Source organism: Pituophis catenifer, unplaced genomic scaffold, assembly GCF_029215685.1.
Source record: "Pituophis catenifer annectens isolate HBS135680 unplaced genomic scaffold, rPitCat1.0.hap2 SCAF_4, whole genome shotgun sequence".
NCBI lineage: Eukaryota > Metazoa > Chordata > Lepidosauria > Squamata > Colubridae > Pituophis > Pituophis catenifer.
The window spans coordinates 130,659,274-130,680,101 of NW_027256884.1; the positions used below are offsets into that span (position 1 = coordinate 130,659,274).

General features: G+C 46.6%; 1 protein-coding gene across 1 annotated transcript in view; it reads right to left on the reverse strand.

Moving 5' to 3' along the window:
- PDE2A (phosphodiesterase 2A) overlaps positions 1–20,828 on the reverse strand; it is a 206,578-nt gene that overhangs the window by 118,421 nt on the left and 67,329 nt on the right. The window contains 1 exon segment of the mRNA XM_070943043.1: positions 832–921. Coding sequence (XP_070799144.1) covers positions 832–921 — 90 coding nt within the window.

Here is a 20,828-nt window from a genome sequence, read left to right on the forward strand (position 1 = left end):
CTCAACCTTGGTAGCTTGAAGATGGGTGGACTTCAACTCCCAGAATCCCCCAGCCAGCGCTGCTGGCTGGGGGATTCTGGGAGTTGAAGTCCACCCATCTTCAAGCTTCCAAGGTTGAGAAACACTGATCTATTCCATTGTTTTCTTTCCTTCCCAATTAGCAAAATCCATACCACAGGTAGTCTTCGACTTACGGCCATTCGTGTAGCGGCCGTTGGAAGTTACAACGGCAATGTCCGTTTTTCACACTTACGACCCTTGCAGCATCCCCGTGGTCATGTGATCAAAATTTGGGCGCTTGTCAGCTGACATGTATTTATGACGGTTGCAGTGTCCTGGGGTCACGTGATCTCCCCCCCTTTTTGGGGGGGGTCATGTGATCACCTTCTGTGACCTCCTGACAAGCAAAGTCTGGGAAAGCCAGATTCGTTTAACAACCGCGTGATTCACTTGAACGACGGCAGTGATTTGCTTAACGACTGTGACCAGAAAGGTCACAAAAATGGGGCGAAACTCACTTAACAACCATTGTTTTGCTTAGGGATGGAAATCTGTGGGCTCAATTGCGGTCGTAAGTCAAGGATTACCTGTACTGGACGTTCTTAAGCAGGAGACAAGAGATCAAACATTGGAATTAACTTTATGCTTGGCCAGATTCAACATCAAGCAAGGAGGTCGAGGCAAGTGAGTTGACCTCTGTGCTTTTCAGGTTCTCAGGTGAGTCCATGCCAGGTTGTGGATGACTCACCTGTACAGGTGTGCCTGGAGGAAAAAAGGCCCCACCAACCCCTTGGTCCCACCCTCTCCCTGAAGGTCCTTCCAAGCACTTACCACTTTCGGGAGGACGGAAGCGATGGCATCTTTGATGACTTCCCGAAGGCTGGAGGTCTCAATCACGGAACCGAAGCTCAACAGGGCCTCCTGGGGAAAGAAAGAACCTCCATCAGCAATGGCCTTCAAACAATCTGAATAGATCTGGAAGGGACCTTGGAGATATTCTAGTCCAACCCTCTCCCAACCTTAGACCAATTCAGACAAGTGACTGTCCAATCTCTTCTTAAAATCCTCCAGTGATGGAGCCACCCCCAACTTCTGGTGGCAAGCAGTTCCACTGGTTAATTGTTCTCACTGTCAGGAAGTTTCTCCTTAAGTTCCAGGTTGCTCCTCTCCTTGATTAGTTTCCATCCATTGCTACTTGTCCTGCCTTCTCAGGTGCTTTGGAGAATTGCTTGACTCCCCCTTCTTTGGGGCAGTCCCTCAAATATTGGAAGACTGCTATCATGTCTCCCCTGGTCCTTCTTTTCTCTAGACTGGCCATACCCAAATCCTGCAACCGTTCTTTATTTGCTAGAGAAGGTCAAGCTGTTGAGATCCAACCACTCCTGCAGGCCAATTCAATTCCTCTTTATTTCCTTTTTATTTTGGAATTGCCAGACTTTCACCCAATTTTTAGGAGGCACCAAACACAGACCAACTTGCAACCATCTTCCTTTTCTCCTCCTTGGCTTTCTTTTATCCCAATCCTGTCCATGCAGGCTCTCCCCTCCCCACTTTGGAAACAACAACCACAAAGTTCCAGTCTCCTCGCAAAGTCTACTCTCCCACCTCCCACCCCCACACTGTACCTACCCTGGCGTTTTCCCTTTTTAGCAAAGTTTCTAATTTATGGCGGAATTCTCCAAAGGTTGGAAAGCTTCCAGGAGTTAGAGCTTAATGTGTGTGGAGGATTGTGGGTTCAAGAAAGGGATTTTCAAGGTTTCAATTGATTCCAAAGGAGGACGCTAATAAATTATTCCCCCTCTGCTCATCAGTTTTTCTCTCCGTGAATTGCCTGGAGTCCCTGCCAGGTGACTTTAATGGAAAGGGTTTTTTTAAGGCTAGCAATTTAACATTCCTCAGAATTGAAAGAGGAGAGGAGAGGAGAGGAGAGGAGAGGAGAGGAGAGGAGAGGAGAGGAGAGGAGAGGAGAGGAAAGAAGGGAGGGAGGGAGGGAGGGGGGGGAAGGAATGAAAAGAGGAAGAAAAGAGAAGAGGAGAGAAGAGGAAGGAAGGAAAGAAGAGAGGGGGAAGGAATGAAAAGAGGAAGAAAAGAAGAGAGGAGAGAGGAGAGGAGAGAGGAAGGAAGGAAGGAAGGGAGGGAGGGAGGGAGGGAGGGAGGGAGGAAGAAAAGAAGAGAGGAGAGGAGAGGAAGGAAGGAAGGAAAGAAGAGAGGGGGAAGAAATGAAAAGAGGAAGAAAAGAAGAGAGGAGAGAGGAGAGGAAGGAAGGAAGGAAAGAAGGAAGGAAGGAAGGAAAGAAGAGAGTGGGGAAGGAATGAAAAGAGGAAGAGAAGAGAAGAGAAGAGAAGAGAAGAGAAGAGAAGAGAAGAGAAGAGAAGAGAAGAGAAGAGAAGAGAAGAGAAGAGAAAATTAAGTGACTCCTGGGAGAACTGCGATGGTCATAAATATGAGTCAGTTGCCAAGTGCCTGAATTCTGATCACGTGACCATGGGGATGCTGCAACGGTCATAGGTGTGAAAACTGGGCGTAACCATAAGTCCCTTTTTTCAGTGCCGTTCTACTTTAGAACGGTCACTAAATGAACTGTCGTAAGTAGAGAACTACCTATCCTATTCCCCATTTCTTTTACACACTTTTTTCCTCTGGTTGGCTCATCAGTCACTTTCTCTGCTGTCCTGGCACTAGGAGTTCACACTTCAGCTCCTGAGAAACCAAACCCCGTTTCTTTTTATAGAATTTCACAGATTAACAGAGTTGGAAGGCACCTTAGAGGTCATCTAGTCCAACCCCCCGCCCACCCAAGCAGGAGACCCTACACCATTTCTGACCGATGGCAGTCCAGTCTCTTCTTGGAAGCCTCCAGGGATGAAGCTCCCACAACTTCCGAAGGCAACTTCTGTTCCATGGGCTGATGGTTCTCAGTGTCAGAAAATTTCTCCTTCTTTCTACGTTGAATCTCTCCTTGTTCAGTTTCCATCCATTATTCCTTGTCTGGCCTTTGGGTGCCTTGGAGAATAGCTTGACCCCCTTCCTCTCTGGGGAAGCCCCTCAAATATTGGAAGATGCTCTCCTGTCTCCCCTGGTCCTTCTCTTCACTGGACCAGCCATGCCCAGTTCCTGCAACCGTTCATTGTCTGTTTTAGCCTCTGGTCTCCTAATCATCTTCTCTGCACTTTTTTCTAGAGTCTCAACCTCTTTTCTAGGGTCTGGTGACTAAAACTGGATGCAGCACTCTAGGTGTGGCCTTACCAGGGCTTTTTAGAGTGGTATTAGTACCCCTCTTGATCTTGATTGTATCCCTCTGTTAATGCACATTTTGGATTGCATTGGCTTTTTTGGCTGCTGCCACACACTGTTTGGCCCAAGGCCAACTGCATTTGGCACAACACCGTTTCTGAAACCTGCTTCCGAAGTTGGGCTGGGATGCCTCTCTCTTAGAAAAGAAACTACGATACGGTGAAAAGAGCCCAGCGTCTTTGGATGCCGGGAACAGCCGATCACCAACTTGATGGGCAGCCAGGAAATTAAAGAGGAAGGGATAATGAAATCGACTGATGAGGTTTCCTCGTTGGGTAATGAAACATTTGCAAAGGAAAAAAGAGATAAAAAGTCAGCTCAGAGACCATTAAAGACGTCACAGTCCTCCTCCCCCTCCTTCTCCTCCTCCTCCACAAACCCTACCCACTTCTAGCACTGATAGTGTTACCCAGTTGGGTCATGAAACGTCTGCAAGAAAACCACCAAGCTCAGAGAGCATCAAGGACTCCACACTTCTCCTCTTCCTCCTCTCCCCCCCTCCTCCTCCCCCCTCCCCCCCCTCTTCCTTCTCCTCCTCCTCCTCCTCTCCCTCCTCATTCTCCACAAACCCTACTCACTACTAGCACTGATGGTGTTACCCAATTGGGTCATGAAACGTCTGCAAGAAAACCACCAAGCTCAGAGAGCATCAAGGACCCTACAGTCCTCCTCCTCCTCCTCCTCTCCTCTCTCCTCCTCCCCTTCCCCCCCTCTTCCTTCTCCTCCTCCTCCTCCTCTCCCTCCTCATTCTCCACAAACCCTACCCACTACTAGCACTGATAGTGTTACCCAGTTGGGTCATGAAACGTCTGCAAGAAAACCACCAAGCTCAGAGAGCATCAAGGACTCCACACTTCTCCTCTTCCTCCTCTCCTCTCTCCTCCTCCCCCTCCCCCCCCTCTTCCTTCTCCTCCTCCTCCTCCTCTCCCTCCTCATTCTCCACAAACCCTACCCACTACTAGCACTGATGGTGTTACCCAGTTGGGTCATGAAACGTCTGCAAGAAAACCACCAAGCTCAGAGAGCACCAAGGACGCTACACCACTCCTCCTCCTCCTCCTCCTCCTCTTCACAAACTCCACTCCTTTTTAGCACTGATGATCTTATCTAGTTTGGGTCATGAAACCACGGAAGCGTCTTCAGACAACTCTGCCTCCCTCAGCCAGGGTTGGCGCATGCCTTAGAGTTGGACAGGACTGGACAGGGAAACTAGTCTATTAAAAAGGAGGACCAGGTCAGGGTAACATGTTAGCCATCTTCCAATATTTGAGGGGCTGCCCCAAAGAAAAGGGGGTACATCTATTCTCCAAAGCACCAGAATGCCGGACAAGAAGCAACGGATGGAAACTCAACAAGCATGGAAGCAACCTGGAATTGAAGAGAAACTTCCTGACAGTTTGGACAATTAACCGGTGGGACTGCTTGCCACCAGAAGTCGTGGGGGCTTCATCACGGGAGGCTTTTCAAGAAGAGGCTGGGACAGCTGGGATAGGGTTTCCTGCTTGGGAAGGGGGTTGGACTAAATGACCTCTGAGGTCCTTCGAGCCCTAGGATTCTTTGATTCCTCGCACATCCGGGGTCCTAACATTTAATCTGAAGAATGAAAACCATTTATGACAAATGCAGGTAGGTTAAAAACATCGTGCTTAACCAAGAAATAGTTCTGAGTGAATTCTCTCCAAGTTTAAGCCTGGGTTTTAGGACAATCTTGACATTCTCATTTAGCAACAGGATCCTTGCTAAAGCTGCCACTATTTGCAATCTCCGATGCTCCTTTAGGATTTCTTGAAAATTTAGCATTCCCCCCCCCCCAATTCCTCTGTGCATTTCCAGCTGATTTAGCAAATCTCCATGCCGCGTGTTTTGCAGGAAAAAAAGCTGCAACAGGTGTGAATTGATTTTTTTTTCTTCTTCTGGGAAATCAAATTGTTATTGGTCTCTTTAAGAGTGAACATTTCCTCCCCATCCCACCCCCCAAAAAATGCTCAGGGGAACTGAGGAGAAAGCCCGGGGAATGGGGGGAGGGGGTCCAAGCCTAATCCATCTCCAAGGGCGCATGGAGAGGGGTAGCAGTGATAACACCCACCCCCCCAAAAAAAACCTGCAAAGAGCAAACTGTTAGGTACGTCTTTGCTTTCACCCCAACCTTTCCTTCTCGCCTTTGTTTGTTCCCCAGCTGGGATTGATGTTATGCCATTGTGCCCTCCCCAAATGTCAGCGTGGAAACACGGCGGGATTAAAATCGGAGCTGGGAGCCTCGGCAGAGAAACAGACGGCGGAAATGCCAACCGGCTGCCCAGAGAGAGAAGCCATCGGAGTCTGAGTGAGGCCTGTTCAGCTGGGAGAGAAAAGATTCCGGATCGTCTTAAAATCACCATCCTTGGAGGATGGAAAGGGGGCTGCTCTGTTTTACTTGTGGCTGCTCCAGCACCGGGGGGGCTTTTCAGAAGAGGGGGGACAGCCATTTGTTCGGAATGGCATAGGGCCGTCATGGCGAACCTATGGCACAGGTGGTACACGGAGCCATATCGGTGGGCAGGTGAGCGTTGCCCGGCCAGCTGATTTTCGGGCCTTCCAGGCCTACCGGAAGTCGGCAAACGGGCTGTTTCCAGCCTCTGGAGGGCCTCCGGGGGAGGGAAGGCTGTTTTCGCCCTCCCCAGGCTCCTAGAAAGGCTCTGGCGCCTGGGGAGAGTGAAAAATGGGCCTACCGGGCCCACCAGCAGTCGGCAAACGGGCTGTTTCCGGTCTCTGAAGGGCCTCCTGGGGGGGGAGCCGTTTTCACCCCTCCCCAGGCTCCAAGAAAGCCTCTGGAGCCTGGGGAGGGTGAAAAATGGGCCTACTGGACCCACCTTGCCATCACGTGCCAAAAGCGGGGGGAGTGGGGCAGTGGTGGGTTTCAAAATTTTTTACTACCGGTTCTGTGGGCGTAGCTTGGTGGGCGTGTCATGGCTGGTGGGCGTGGCAGGGGAAGGATACTGTAAAATCTCCATTCCCTCCCCACTCCAGGGGAAGGTTACTGCAAAATCCCCATTTCCTCCCGATCAGCTGGGACTCGGGAGGCAGAGAACAGAGGTGGTATTTACCAGTTCTCCGAACTACTCAAAATTTCCGCTACCGGTTCTCCAGAACCGGTCAGAACCTACTGAAACCCACCTCGGGAGCGGGGGAGGGGGCATATTTGCAGGGGGGATGGGGCGCATTGAATTATGGGTTATAGGATTCTATGAGATAGGTAGATGAGATACATATGACAGATAGATAGAAAGACAGAGAAGATGATAGATAGATACCGGATAGAGAGAGAGAGGGAGGGAAGGTGGGAGAGAGAGAGAGAGAGATGAAAGAGAGAAAGATGATAGATAGATGATAGAATAGATAGATGATAGAATAGATAGATAGATAGATAGATAGATAGATAGATAGATAGATAGATAGATAGATGAGAGAGAGAGAGATGAAAGAGAGATGATAGATGATAGATTAGGCAGGCAGGTAGGTATGTAGGTAGATAGAGAGCTGAAAGAGAGAAAAATTATAGTTAGATTTCATTCATTTCATTTTTTTTTTTAAATTAGATTTATAGACCGCTCTACTCCCGAAGGACTCAGGGCGGTGAACAGCCAGAAAGATAAAACACACAAACTACAAAATTTAAAAGACAATATAAAAAACCCATTAAATAATTTGGCCCAAAACAATTTAAAACACCCCTAATGTTTTAAAACCAATTTTAAAAGTTACAATTAAAAGGGAAGTTAGGCCAGGCCAGCCTGTTGAAATAAATAGGTCTTGAGGGCACAGCGGAAGATGTGTAAATCCAGGATCCTCCGTATCTCCGGGGGGAGCTCATTCATTCATTCATTCATTCATTCATTCATTCATTCATTCATTCATTCATTCTGTGGGTTGAAGTCTACAGGTTTTCAAGTTGACAAGGGTTGACTATCCCTGGCCTGAAGCATCTTTTCACAATGTTGTGTGGGCACCCTGGCACACAAGGGTGTGACGAAAGAGAGAGAGAGAGAGTTGGGGATTGGCGAGACGAGACGGGAAAGAGAAACGACTCGTTTTCATTTCACAGGAAAATGAAACGCGATGGCTGCGGATGGATCCAACTCCCTCTCCTGTCTGTCACATTAAGCGCTGCCCGCTTCGATCACGGTGGGATGTGCGGAGCAGATCTTGAACATGCGATGCACGTGGATCAGGATGGATCTGAACGGACTCCTGGATCCTAAACGCCATTTGAAAGAGGCGATCATCACATTCCCAAAATCAAAACTGCTTCGGGCTGCCTTGGTAGGACCACGCCTGGAGCACTCACTGGTCCCAGTTTTGGTCAACACTGTTAGGATATGGTTACTATAAAGTAAGCTTTTGATAAACCAGTTTGCTTATCTCTTATTCATTGCTCTCAGCAACGTTTCACTGTGCAATCTACTCTGCTGGTTGGTAACACAACAATAATAACCTTAACAAACACGATACACAAAAAAGATGTTGAGACTCCAGAAAGTATACAGAGAAGAGCAACAAAGGAGACAAAGGACCCGAAAATCAAAGTAATTGTCAGCCTCCGCTTTTACTGCTTTGGCTGCCATAAGAAACAGGAGGGGGGAGAGCTTGGGGGCTGGGGTGGGGGAAAGCGTGCTGGAGGACTTTGGAAGAAACGAAACTGAATCTTTGAAGTTGCTATCGGGTCAACTGTTGTGGCATTCCTGATTGATGACGCTGCCAGATGTGCTTCCACCTGACCCCTGGGAGACCTTTGGATTGGATGATTTACGATGGACAGTGGGAGGGGATGCTTTCTATATGCACTTTTCGCTCTTATTGCCTTTAATTTCAGCTTTTCTTTGGTTGCGTTCACTTCATTTTCTAGTAAAAGTACCTTTCTCTATTAACCATGGAGTTTGGGTCATTCTTTCCCGGACTTTGAAGGAAGCACACCTGACAGTAATGAAACTTCTGCAAGAAAATAACCAAGAATCAAGGACTCCTCCTCCTCCTCCCCCTCCCCCCCTCCTTCCCATAACCATCCCTCCCTTCTAGCACTGATTATGTTACCTAGCTGGGTCATGAAACGCCTGCAAGAGAACAATCCACCTCAGAGAGCACAAAGGACCCCACAGTCCTACTACGACTACGACTACTACTATTACTACCAGTATTTCCATTCTCCCCTCCTTTCCACACCCCTCCTTCCATTCTAGCACTGATGATGTTACCTAGCTGGGTCATGAAAGGTCTGCAAGAAAACCAGCAAACTCAGAGAACACCAAGGACCCCACAGTCTTCCTCCTCCTCCCCACGCTCCCCCCTTCTAGCACTGATGATGGCCTTCCAGGAATACTTAGTACATTGTCAGGGCCTTGGTGCTAGCACTGATGGTGTTACCTAGCTGGGTCATGAAAGGTCTGCACGAAAACGACCAAGCTCAGAGAGCCAACTACATCCACCCATCCCTCCTCCTCCTTCTCCTTCTTCTCCTTCTTCTCCTTCTCCTTCTCCTTCTCCTCCTCCTCCTTCTCCTCCTCCTCCTTCTCCTTCTCCTCCTCCTCCTTCTCCTCCTTCTCCTTTTCCTTCTCCTCCTCCTCCTCCTCCTTCTTCTACTCCTTCTCCTTCTCCTCCTTCTCCTTTTCCTTCTCTTTCTCCTTCTCCTTCTCCTTCTCCTCCTCCTCCTCCTTCTCCTTCTCCTCCTCCTCCTTCTCCTCCTCCTCCTCCCCCCCCACCCCCCATAGGAAGGGCCATCAGAGCTAAATGTCTGCGTGAAATTACCCCACAAATGAGGTGAACAATTTAACCCTGTTGGTCTTGCTCGATTGTCTCAGCAGGCATCCCATAACCATCATCTCCTCAGCCGCCAAATATTGTCAGATGCTAAATGCCACGGCATGCTGTCCATTAAATGCGAAGCATCGTTGCAGGTCAGCTTATCAAAGGAGAAGACAAGAGACATGACCCAGGTCTGAAAAAAAGCCATGCTCAGCCGTGGAAAACATGGAGAGAGAAAGAAGGATTGAGGAGGGGTGACATGATAGCAGCGCTCCAGTATTTGAGGGGCTGCCACAAAGAAGAGGGGGTCAAGCTCTTCTCCAAAGCACCCGAAGGCAGGGCAAGAAGTTACTAGAAATTCTACCTTTACAAAGCCTTAGTAAGGCCATACTTGGAATCCTGCATCCAGTGTTAGTTGCCACGATATAAAAATGATATTGAGACTTCTGGAAAGAGTGCAGAGAAGAGCAACAAAGAGGATTAGGGGGCTGGAGGTTAAAACATAGGAAAAACGGTTGCAGGAACTGGGCTTGGCTAGTTTAATGAAAAGAAGGACCAGGGGAGACATGATAGCAGTCTTCCAAGGGCTGCCCCAAAAGAAGAGGGAGTCAAGCTCTTCTCCAAAGCACCCGAAGGCAGGACAAGAAGCAACGGATGGAAACTAACCAAGGAGAGAGGCAACCTGGAACAAAGGAGAAACTTCCTGACAGTGAGGACAATTAACCAGTGGAACAACTTGCCACCAGAAGTTGTGAATGCTCCAACACTGGAAGTTTTCAAGAAGAGACTGGAGTGCCATTTATTCGGAATGGTATAGGGCAGTGATGGCCAACCTTTTTGTCATCGTGTGCCAAAAGCGGGGGGAGTGTGTGGGGGTGGCGGCACAGGCCCACATCCATAATTCAATGCATCCCGCCCCCCCATGCATCTGTGCGTGACCCCCCCGCACTCCCCCCCGCTTTTGGCACACGATGGCACAGTGGGCCCAGTAGGCCCATTTTTCGCTCTCCCCAGGCACCAGAGCCTTTCTAGGAGCCTGGGGAGGGCGAAAACAGCCTTCCCTCTCCCGGAAGCCCTCCAGAGGCAGGAAACAACCCGTTTCCCGACTTCCGGTGGGCCCGGAAGGCCCGAAAATCAGCTGGCCAGTGCGTGCATGTGCACTGGAGCTTAGGTAGGGCAATGCTCGTGTGTCCACAGATATGGCTCCGCGGGCCACCTGTGGCATGCGTGCCATAGGTTCTCCAGCATGGGTATAGGGTTTCCTTCTTGAGCAGGGGGTTGGACTAGAAGACCTCCAAGGTCCCTTCCAATTCTTTTTTTTAAAAAAAGACAACATAAAAATATCATACTTACAAACAATTATAGACAGCATCTCAATCGGTTAAAACCATTTCGTGCTTACAATTTTCCAAATCTCATCATATAACAATTATTCTTTACTTGAACCGAAGATAAATATTTAAACATTTCATATATCTCACCTCCGTACTTTTTTGTCAAACCATTGATAAAATATCTCCCCTATCAAATAATATTGTTTATCTTCCTGTTCTCCTAATTCAAACGTCAATCTACTCATTTCAGCACAATCCAACATTTTCAGAATAATTTCTTCATCAGTAATTATCTTCTCTCCTTTCCAATTTTTGGCAAATACAATTCTGACCGCTGTTAAAATGTTCACAGTTAAGTATTGCAATTCTTTATTAAATGTCTCTGGTAAAATTCCTAATAAAAATATCTCTGGTTTAAAGTCAATAAGTCTCTTTGTCATTTTTTCTAACCACCGTATGTATCTAAGATACAAGGTCCCTTCCAATTCTGTTATTCTCTGTCCTTTGTCCTGCTCAAGCTGTTGGAATTGGAAATTACCCTCTGAAATGAAACGCAGGGAAGTTGAGAACTAGTAGTATGAAATCCTTGTTCACACATCACTTAGCTGAACATGGATTTCGTTGCTGCCCTTTATAGGATGGATGTAGTTTTTTTAAAAAAGAATTAAGTGCAATTGAAGCTGGATCTGGGTTGTTGTTGGGTTTTTTTTTTTTTTTTTTTTTTGCATGAAGTCTGGCACTCAGATAAATTAGCCATCAACAGGCACACAGACATAAACCACATTTACACACTGCTTAAAAGAGACACTCAGAAAGCTAAAAAGGAAACAAGACAACAACCAGCAACCAGAGAAACAGAGCTTAACAGCAGGATTAACACCAGACCAACAATGAAGAAGTTAACCATACCCAGTCAAGGAACTAATAATTCAAACAACTGAACAGCAAACAGTAACCTAATCAAGGAACCATCAAGAATACTCCCACCAACAACGACAGGGCAAGCCCCTTGTATATAAGCATAAGAGTATACCCCACTCCCTTCTAGCACTGATGATGTTCCCTAGTTGGGTCATGAAACGTCTGCAAGAAAACAACCAAAGTTAGAGACACCAAGGACCCTGCAGTCCTCCTCCTCCTCCTCCTCCTCCTCCTCCTCCTCCTCCTCCTCCTCCTCCTCCTCCTTTTGTCCTTCCCTTTCTCCTGCACTCTGCAAACCCTACTCCCTTCTAGCACTGATGATGTTCCCTAGTTGGGTCATGAAACGTCTGCAAGAAAACAACCAAAGTTAGAGACACCAAGGACCCCACAGTCCTCCTCCTCCTCCTCCTCCTCCTCCTCCTCCTCCTCCTCCTCCTCCTCCTCCTCCTCCTCCTTTTGTCCTTCCCTTTCTCCCTGCACTCTGCAAACCCTACTCCCTTCTAGCACTGATGATGTTACATAGTTGGGACATAAAATGTCTGCAAAAAAAACCTACCAAGCTTAGAGAGTATCAAGGACCCCACAGTTCTTCTCCTTCCCCTCTCCTTCCCCTCGCTTCCTCCCTTCTTGCATGGATAATGTTCCCTAGTTGGGTAATAAAGTTGGGTAATAAAGTGCAAGAAAACAACCAAGCTCGGAGCGCACCAAGGACCCCACCATCTTCCTCCTCCTCCTCCTCCTCCTCTTCTTCCTCCTTTCCACAAACCCCGCTCCCTTCTAGCACTGAGGATATTCCCTAGCTGGGGAATAAAACGCCTGCAAGAAAACAACCCAGCTCAGAGAGCACCAAGGACTAAGGTTGATTAAGATGCTAAGTTGCAATTTTGCAGTTGGCTGACAGGCATTCTGTCAATGCTGATGGCATTCAAGTGGTGCTCCAGATGTTTGGGAATTGCACCCAAGGCGCCTATTTGGTAGTATATTTTATGATGATGATGATTTACCGTAAGCCAGATGTTTTGACTGGAGATTTGGCATTTTTTATCTATTCATGCCCACAAAGAATGCGTTGCAAGAGCTCAACCAGGGCACAGGGTTCCTGATGCTGGGGCATTCTGGTCTGCTAGAGCCACATCTGTCACATCAGCCAGAGATGAGTGAAGGCTCCCCTGGATGTCGCTTCTGCTCATTGCTACAAGAAGGACCAGAATGCAGGAAGTCTCCCAGTCCTGAACTACCCACCTTTAAGCATCTTGACAACAACACAATAATTACCAATGATAACCTGGGTTTGTCAAGAACACATCTTGCCAATTTAATTCTGACAGCAGGCACTCAGCCGTGACTCGCTATTTGCCTGTCACATTCAGATACATCCAGACAGATATGTTGTTCTGTCACAGCCAAGGGGAGCAGGAGAGCTGACAGCTTTTCCCATGGAAAAAGTCTGCTGCTCTGTGTTGGCAAGAGGGAGGAGAAAGTGGAAACGCTGAAGGAGGAAGAGGAGGAGGAGGAGAAAGGGGAGAAGGAGAAGTGGAGAAAGAGTGATGGAGAAGGAGGGGGAGGAGAAGGAGGGGGAGGAAGAGGAGGAGGAGGAGGACTGTGGGGTCCTTGGTGCTCTCTAAGCTTGGTTGGGTTTTTTTTTTTTTTTGCAGACATTTCATGACCCTAGTAGGGAACATCATCAGTGCTAGAGGGGAATGGGGTTTGTAGAGAGGAGGAGGAGGAAAGGAGGAGGAGAAGAGAAGGAAGAGAACTATGGTGCTATCTGAGCTTTCTTGCAGCAGGAAGAGGAGGAGGAGGAGGAAGAGAAGAAGAAGAAGAAGAAGAAGAAGAAGAAGAAGAAGAAGAAGAAGAAGAAGAAGAAGAAGAAGAAGAAGAAGAAGAGGAGGAGGAGGAGGAGGAGGAGGAGGAGGAGGAAGTAATAGTAGTAGTAGTTTAGGAGAAGGAGAGTGGAGAGTGGAGGAGGAGGAGGAGGAAGAGGAAGAGAGAGGAGAAAAAGAAGAAAAGTATAGAATGGTTGGGGAAAAAATCCAGAATAGATTCTATACAACCCATTCATCGTTGAAGCCTTGTTGGTGGCTCCAAGAATCCCTGATTCTTGAAGTGACCTCCATGAGATTCTGGAAGAAGATCCCTTGAAGGAAGCAGAGGTGGGATGTGGGGCACTTCTCCTACATTGGGTAGTGAAGCATCTGAAGAAACAGCGAGCTCCGAGAGCAGCAAAGGACCTCCCCATCACGTCGTGCAAACACAGTCAAAGACTGAATTAGCACCCTAGATTGAGCCTCAGTGTGTCATCCTAGCCTTGATTAGTCCAATGAGATGCAATAGCAGGTTTCAGGCAATGAATTAACCCCTGAGCCCTCCTTTGTTCATTCATCACAAGCGTGTTCCCCGAAGGGACTTGTGCCAAGCTAAACAAGCCACGTTCTGTGGCTTACTGGGATGCAAATCCCTAGCCTGAAGCGGCCTTTAAGGATGAAGGAACAGGCGCCATAGGGGCCAACACAATTCTAGGCTGCATCAACAGAGGGAGAGAATCAGGATCACGTGAAGGGTTAATACCATTTATAAGGCCTTGGTAATAAGGCCACACTTGGAATACGGCATCCAGTTTTGGTTGCCACAATGTAAAAAATGATATTGAGACTTCTGGAAAGAGTGCAGAGAAGAGCAACAAAGAGGATTAGGGGACTGAAGGCTAAAACATACGAAGAACGGTTGCAGGAACTGGGTATGTCTAGTTGCAGGCAGGGGCGTGCGTGCAAGCGTAGGGGTGGGTGCAAGTGCGGGGCCTGCATGTGCATTGCATTTTGGGGGTTCGGGCACACGCTCTGGGCACTCAGTCCGGAAAAGGTTCGCCATCACTGGTCTAGGGTTTCCTGCCTCAGCAGGGGGTTGGACTAGAAGACCTCCAAGGTCCCTTCCAACTCTGCTATTCTAGGATGCCCATATCCATGGATGAAGGGTTTTTTTAGTGATGGGAGGGGAAGGAGGAGGATTGCACCAAATCCGTGGTCACCTGATCGAAATTCAGACACTTGGCAACTGACCCGTATTTATGACAGTCGCACTGCCCTGGGGTCACGTGATCCCGGTGTCACCTTCTGACCAGCAAAGTCCATGGATGGGGGGGGGAAGCCAGATTTTATTTATTTATTTATTTATTTTATTTTATTTGTACACCGCCCTTCTCCAACAGGACTCAGGGTGGTGAACAGCCATAGTAAAAACATAACATATAAAATTTAAAAGCAGTTTAAAAAACATTAAATAATTCACTTAACAACCACGGTCCTAACAATGACTGCAGTGATTCACTTAACGACGGCATCAAGAAAGGTCACAAAATGGGGCGAAACTCACTGAACAACCCATTTCGCTTAACAACCAGAAATTTTAGACTCCATTGTGCCCTAACTAGCTGCAGTGATTCACTTAACAGGCATGGCAAGAAAGGTCCTCAAAGGGGACAAAACCCACTTAACAACTGTCTCGCTTAACAACATACATTTTGGACTCCATTGTGGTCGTACATCGAGGACCACAGGTGCCAGCTACCACACGGGGCAGTTTCTTCCCTTCCATGGGAGGTTTTCCAGCAGAGGGTCAAAAGTCCTCTAACAACGTGGAAGAACGATACAACAACGTATTGATTTGAAACCAGAGCTGTTCCTACTGGGTATCCTTCCAGAGAAAATTAGCAAAGAAAATATTTATTTGATTATACATGATGTAATAACAGCTGCAGAGATTGTTTACCTGCACAAAATTGGAAAGCAGAGAAAATACCTTTGGAAGGAGAAGTAATTAAAAAAAAAAAATTAGACTGTGCAGAAATGAATCGATTTAACTTTGATGATCAAAGATAGAGAGGATTTGGAATATTTTAAGATATGGAATCAATTTTACCATTGGTTAGAAAAGAGATATACTGTAGATAAGCAAACTAATAGTTAGGTAGAAAATGGTAATCGATTACCATTAAATTTCTCCAATAAATGGAGAAATGCTGTAATAGATTTGGTGAAAAATGAAGACAGAAGAAGCAACAAAAAGATTAAGCCATGGAGAAAACACCGAGATGTCGCAGAGAAGGAACAGTGGAAGGTGTGGTGAAATCTGCAGCGTGCAGGGCTGGACTTGATGACCTCTTAGGTCCCTTCCGAGGTCTAAACCTCTCTAAGAATTCCTCCTATCCCTCCGAGGCAGGCAGCCTGAATGTTTCTGAATGTTTTGTTCAATTTTCACTCGGAACCCGGTGCAGATGACAGAATCTGGCTAATCTTGACTGAATATGAAGAGTTAAGCAGGATCAAGCCAGCTTTCTCCTCGGATGGGAGGATAAACCAAGAGAATCTATGGAGGCAGAAAAACACATCCGGGAAAACCGATTCTGCATTGCTACCCCAAAAACATTAACTTCGCTTAAATATTTTTTCAGGGGCAGACTGTCCTTGACTTGCAACGTATTCATTTAGCGACCATTCAAATTTAAAACGGGCAACAAAGAAAGGGGGCCGTACGACTGTTTTTCACACTTACGACCATTGCAGAATTCCCCGTGATGACGTGATCCAAATCTCACGAGCAAAGTCAACGGGGGAAGCCGGATTTGCTTTTAACAACCTGTTTCCTAACTGAACGACTGCAGTGATTCACTTAGCAACGGCGGCAAGAGAAGTTGTAAAATGGGGCAAAAATCGCTGAACAATCGTTTCGCTTAGCAACAGACATTTTGGGCTCTGTTGCGGTCTTATGTCGAGGACTACCTGTAAGCGTTGCCCTTTCTTTTACGACGGTCCTAATCAGGGGTGAAATCCAGCAGGTTCTGACAGGTTCTGGAGAACCGGTAGTGGGAAATTTTGAGCAGTTCGGAGAACCAGCAAATACCACCTCTGGCTGGCCCCAGAGTGGGGAGGGAATGGGGATTTTGCAGTATCCTTCCCCTGCCACGCCCACCAAGCCACGCCCACCAAGCCACACCACGCCCACCAAGCCACGCCCGCAGAACCGAACCGGTAGTAAAAAAATTTGGATTTCACTACTGGTCCTGTTCTACCCCAGGTACGGACCCCCAAAGAACGCAGCACACACAAAGTTTGTACAAAACTTAATTTACTAAAATAACTCAGTCTTTTTCAAAACAAAGGCTGTTAATAAACTTTCTTAACAGCCTACAAGAAACCAAAGATAAAGTAATCACAATCTTACTATGGGTGGCAAAAAGCCCAGAAGCAATTTGCAGAGAATCCAGACGCAAAGGAGAATGAACTAAAGTTGTTCCCTACAAATTGCTTCAGTCGGCGTTCCTCCTTAAATAGGCTAGGGGAGTGGCCAATTAGCCCCAAGCCTTACTCTCGAGGAGACCTCCTCCTGAGGAGCCACTCCTGCCTTTTGGCAGCTCTGCGCACCCGTGCATTGAGAAGAGGCTCCTCCTCTTCATCCTCTCCACTTAAGGGAGCTTCTGGAGGTTCTGAAGGCCCTGGCTGAATCCCCGTCTCTGGCACCACATCTTCTCCAGCCTCCTCACTGTCCGACTTGAGCGCCAGTTGCACAGGCTGCACCACACCAGCCTCCTCGCTCTCTGAATCAGCTACAATCTGCACAGGCCACTGACGGGCCACAACAGGTCCTAATGCAGATTTAACTTGCATTTTCCCTTCTAAAAATGCTACATGTAACTTCTTTTCGCTCACTTTTTTAACTTCTGTCCTCTCCGCTTCTATCAACTGTACATCACTTTTTGCAGGGAGACTTTAAGGAAGGAAGGAAGGAAGGAAAGAAAGAAAGAAAGAAAGAAAGAAAGAAAGAAAGAAAGAAAGAAAGAAAGAAAGAAAGAAGAAGAAAGAAAGAAAGAGATATAATCTTGTCTATATATTGTCAAGCAGATGTCATTTCTGCTTCACAGCAGCAAATAATCTTGGCCATGTGGATTTCTTTTTTTCCTGGCAGCTGATCATCGATTTCGGTTCCTTCTTCCCTTGCATTAAACAAAGGGACTTGCAATGTGCAGGGATGCAAGGAACAAAGGTTGGGAAATTAAACGACACGTGGAACATTAAAAAGTACATCACAGTACATTGCTTAATGTCTTTTATGTTTATGTTTATTTTATTTATTTTATTTTTTTGCTGCCTGACAGATTCTCTTCCCGGTTTGCCGTGTGGCCTCCAACGCAGCGTGGCAGGTTCAACCTGTCTCCATTGCCTCTTCTTTTTCAAATATCGTTTTGTGACAGTCTGAGCGGAAGAAGGAAGGAGGTTTCGAGAAGAGGAATTTAGCAAGTTTTCTGCAAGCAAACCGACGTCCCGGCAGGTGTAGAGCTTGGAAGGATCAACGCAGCCAAAATAGCCATCCTGGACATTAAAAGGTTTTGCACTGAAAATAAGGAGCATGTCTCTGAAATGAAGTTCATCCATCAAAGGGAGAAGGATGGACAGTTGCATCGCCAAATGCAAGAAATCCTGTGTGTGTTCTCTCTCTCTCCTCTCTCTCTCTCTCTCTCTCTCTCTCCCTTTTTCTGCCTATCTCCCAGTCTCTCCCCCCTTATTGTTTCTTTCTCTCCCATTTTCTCTTTCTCTCTCCCTCTCTCCCCTCTCTTATTCTCTCCATTTCTTTCTCTCCCCTTCTCTCTCTCTTCCTATCTCTCCCAGTCTCTCTCTCTCTCTCTTGTCTCCCATTTTCTCTTTCTCTTAATCTCTCTTGCTCTCTCTCTTATTTTTTCTTTCTCTCCCCCTCTCTCAATCTCTCCTCTTTCTTCCTTTTTCTGTCTCTCTCCCACTTTCTCTTCCTCTCTCATTTTCTCTTTCTCTTATTCTCTCTCTCCCTTTCCTTCTTCCTTTCTCTCCCCCCCTCTCTTTCTCTGCATTTCTCTCTCTCCCCCTCTCTTTCACGTCTTCCTCTTTTTTAACTCTCTCTCTCCATCTCTCTTTTTCTTTCCTTCTCTCCCATTTTCTCTTTCTCTTATTTTCTCTTGCCCTCTCTCTTATTTTCTCTCTTTCTCTCTCCCCCTTTCTCCACCTCCCTCATTCTCCTTTTCTTTCTCCCCCTTCTCTCTTTCTTCCTTTCTTCTTCTCTCCCACTTTCTTTCTCTCATTTTCTCTTTCTTTTATTCTCTTTCTCTTTCTCTCTCCCCTTTCCCTCTTTCTCTCCCCCCCTCTCTTTCTCTGTCTTCCTTAACTCTCTCTCTCTCTCCGTCCCTCTCTTTTTCTCTCTTTCTCTCCCATTTTCTCTTTCTCTTATTCTCTCTTGCCCTCTCCCTTTCCCCCCCCTCTCTCCCACTCTCTTGTTCTCTTCCTTTCTCTTTCTCTCCCCTCTCTTATTCTCTCGTTTTGTACCAGTTCTGCTGCTGGGCCTTTCCCACGCAGCATCTTTTACAAAAGATTCCAGAAAACATTTCTCCTTTTAAGTGCAAACTTTTCATTCAAATTTCAAATGTACTTGTTCCTAGTACCTTACTGCGAACGAGATTATGAGACTTTGGTCTGAGGCACCCTCAAATCCTGCACATGTGTTCCTCTACTGAGCTGGTCTCCAGACGGTGAACTGTGAGAAGCCGGCATGACTAAGAAACATCTACTTTAGAGCTGCTCTAAATTCCATTAAGTCACATTATGTCATCGGCAACAACCACAGAAAGGAGGAATTGAATTTCCTCTCACTTATTTAATTTCTGCCAGGTCTGTTTTCAGTTATTTATTAGCTACTGCAGCTGTATGAATGGACTCCTTGCTAGGGAGAATCTTTCTTTCTTTCTTTCTTTCTTTCTTTCTTTCTTTCTTTCTTTCTTTCTTTCTTTCTTTCTTTCTTTCTTTTTCTTTCTTTCTTTCTTTTTCTTTCTTTCTTTCTCTCTCTCTCTCTCTCTCTCTCTCTCTCTCTCTCCCTCCCTCTAAGCCATCCAGTTTATCCAACAACTTTTTATTCCTTTAATTAATTGCTGCTAAACGTAATTTTTACGCTTGTAATGTTTTATATATATTTTTAAAGGATAGAATAATAGAGTTGGAAGGGACCTTGGATGTCTTCTAGTCCAACCCGTATTCGTATAATTATTTATCCTATTATTTACATTACTACAATATATAATGTATTATTATTATATACTTTATTTATTTATTACATACAGGTAGTCTTTGACTTACGATCACAACGGAGCCCAATTTTTTTGTCGCTAAGCGAAACGTTTGTTGACTGAATTTTGCCTCGTTTACAACCTTCCTTGACACGCTTGTGAAGTTAGTAACACGGTCGTTCAGTGAATCTGGCTTCCCCCCTCCACCCCCACATTTATTTTGCTCGTCTGAAGGTCGCAAAAGCATATCCCATGGTCCCGTGGACACTGGAACCGGCATAAATATGAGTCAGTTGCCAAGCATCTGGATTTTGACCACATGACTGTGGGAAAATCGGTCATAATAAGTCATTTTTATTCACTGCCGCTGTAACTTTCACTAAATGAATGTCACTAAATGAATGGTCGTAAGTCGAGAACTGCGTTGCCTTCTCCGAGCTCGATTGCTTTCCTGCAGACATTTTTTTGTAAGAGAATAACTGAATTAAAAAGAGAACAGCACACGGCTACGTCCCTCAAATGCCAGATTTAGACCAGGAGGCCTTCCCTTAACTTCTCCGGCACGTGCCAGAAGTTTGCAGATGGGCTCGGTAGCCAAGACGCCATCATGTGTTCAAAATCCCATCATGCATGCAACTGGAACATGTCCAAGATCTGGTCTGGGCTGCAATCTGGAAGGAGTGCAATCTGGGCACGTGTGTGCAGGCGTGATGGGTCTGTTGGCTGAGATATTTTCCTCCCTCCCACTCAAGGAACCGGAGGAAGCAAGGAAACGCAGGGCGATTTTCATCTTCGGATTAAAAGACAAAACAAAACAAAATAATAAAATAAAATTTTAGTGTCGCACTAAAAGCTCAGCTACATCATGTGTGAATACCGCTTTCTAAGGGCTTGGTAAGGCCACTCGTGGAATACGGCTTCCAGTTTTGGTGGCCATTGATGTAAAAAAAAAAGATTTTGTGAGTGCAGAGAAGAGCAACCAAGATGATTAGGGGACTGGAGCAGAGGTGGGTTTCAGCAAGTTCTGACCAGTTCTGGAGAACCGGTAGCGGAAATTTTGAGTAGTTCGGAGAACCGGTAGTAAAAATTCTGACTGGCCCCGCCCACATCTATTCTCTGCCTCCCAAGTCCCAGCTGATCGGGAGGAAATGGGGATTTTGCAGTATCCTTCCTCTGGAGTGGGATGGGAATGGAGATTTTACAGTATCCTTCCCTGCCACGCCCACCAAGCCACACCCACCAAGCCACACCCACAGATCTGTAAAAAAATTTGAAACCATCACTGGACTGGAGGCTTAAAATACATAAAGAGCGGTTGCTGGAATTGGATTATGTCTAGTCTAATGAAGAGAAGGACCAGGGGAGACATGATAGCAGCCTTCCAATATCTCAAGGGCTGCCCCAAAGAAGAGGGAGTCAAGCTATTC